This window comes from Rhagoletis pomonella, unplaced genomic scaffold, assembly GCF_013731165.1.
Source record: "Rhagoletis pomonella isolate Grant_MI unplaced genomic scaffold, Rhpom_1.0 Rhpom_scaffold_00001, whole genome shotgun sequence".
Taxonomy (NCBI): Eukaryota; Metazoa; Arthropoda; class Insecta; order Diptera; family Tephritidae; genus Rhagoletis; species Rhagoletis pomonella.
Window position 1 is genome coordinate 19,141,902 of NW_023458555.1, and position 1,819 is coordinate 19,143,720.

A 1,819-nucleotide genomic window follows, 5' to 3' on the forward strand; every position below is an offset into this window, starting at 1 on the left:
TTTACGCCACCGCTGGCGCTGTTCGATTGTACTCGCACGTTGATGGGCGGCGGTGGCGCTGGCAATTTCTTCTTCGCCTTATCTTTATCTTGACGCAAATGTAGTTGACGCACAAACGATTGACTTAGTGTGGAGCCGCGTAGAAAGTCCTGATCGGCGGCATCGTTGACCACGGGGCGTTCTTCGGTGGCTTCACCCTCGCCCAACTCACGGTACAAATCTAATTGTGGTGGATATTTATGCAACGCATGCGTCATCTGCTCGATACTCAGCTGGTCCTGCTTGAGTAGGCTGTCTGAAGGCATTTTGGCGAAGGGACGCTTTGCTTTAAACTGCGACGCTTTCAGACGATCGAAGAGATTATGCAGCGTAGTGGAACGTTGCTTTTGTTTGGCAAGCGGCATTATAGTGCGCTTGCGCGTCGAAGATGGCGCTGTATTTTTAATTGCTGAAGCTTTTAGTATTGCAGCTGGTGGCAGTGGCGGTGGTGCCTTTTTCAGTAGCGGCAATTTCATTGGTGTGCTCCCGGGACAGTCTAGATTATTGACTCGGCTTGAGTTGAGCGATTTGAAGACATCGTCGTCCAGCTCGCTAAGGCTGACCAATTGCTCTTCACCACCAGCAGTGTTAACCTCTTCTTCATCATCGTCGACGCCGCTATAGCCGGCAAATATCTCATCGAAAGCGGCATTCACAATAAAGGTCTCATCGTTTTCAATACTCAAGTCATTGTTCTCGCATTCTTGACTGCCATGCGCGCTATTATAATGCGCACCAGCGTTTGCGTCACCGCTCACGTCATTGCTGCTGCTCATCGCAAAATGCAGCATTGGCGCGCGCCCTCGATTTGCCAATGTGCCAAAAAGATTTTTGCGATAATCATCATCCATATGGCAAAATTGTTGCGCCAAATCATCGTCAACATTTGCGGCGCGCGTCGTTTGCTCCGCGCGCTGCAGACTCAAAGTGCTGCGCCGCTTAAACGGACTGCCATCAGCTGCCACTGCAATGCCGCCACTGCTGTCAGCGGGCAGCGTTTGTGCGCTACAACTGCTAGCAAGGTTTTGTGTAGCGCGCGAGCGCTTATCTTTACTACCACCACTGCTGCCAAAGGCGGCTAGCAGCTGCTCTTTACTCAATTGTATTAGACGCTGACGCGATTCGTGTGATTTACGTTTGAGTTGATGGTATTTACTGTTACTGGTGCCGTGCTGTGATGCGCGTGACGCATGTGTGGGCGTGTCATATGTATAAGTGGTCGTGTGCACTGCGCTTGTGAGCAACGGCATATTGTACTTACTTTGTTGTTGTAGTTGCAGCTGTTCTCGCTCCCATTGCTGCTGTTGTTGCAGTGCCCAGGCGCGCTCTTTGGCACGCTCTTGATCGGCTAGTTTACGTTGCAGGGCGAGCGTTTCAAAAGTGTGCACCATACTGCCGACATGGGAACGCACCTCTGGTATGCCCAAGTCGCCGCTGAAGAGATCACGTTGATGCCGTTGCTGTGCAGTTAACAGCTCACCACCACTGGCGCGCTTATTGATGGTAGTTATGGTAGTGCCTTTCTTATAAAGCGCGCCAGCGGAAGCGCTCGGACGAAGTGTGCCATGTGGGCGACGACGTTGAGGGAATCGTTCTATGAATTCGGTGGCTTCTCGCTGCCAAAGAAGTTCACCATCGAGTGAGCGCGTGGCAGTGGTTGTTTTTGTTGTTGTAGTTTTTGGCTTGAATTGCGTAGCGAATGTTGTTGTTGTTGTTGGTGGTGTTGTGGGCGTAATGTGTGTGTTTTTATGTTGAAGAAGTGTATGTAAGTTGTGTAGGT

At 50.9% G+C, this 1,819-nt stretch overlaps 1 protein-coding gene across 1 annotated transcript in view; it reads right to left on the reverse strand.

Moving 5' to 3' along the window:
- Positions 1-1,808, reverse strand: part of LOC118740670 — a 4,078-nt gene extending 2,270 nt beyond the window's left edge. The window contains exon 1 of the mRNA XM_036472288.1: positions 1-1,808. Within this exon, the coding sequence (XP_036328181.1) occupies positions 1-1,430 (1,430 nt within the window). The 5' untranslated portion in view covers positions 1,431-1,808.
- Positions 1,809-1,819: the final 11 nt, after the last annotated feature.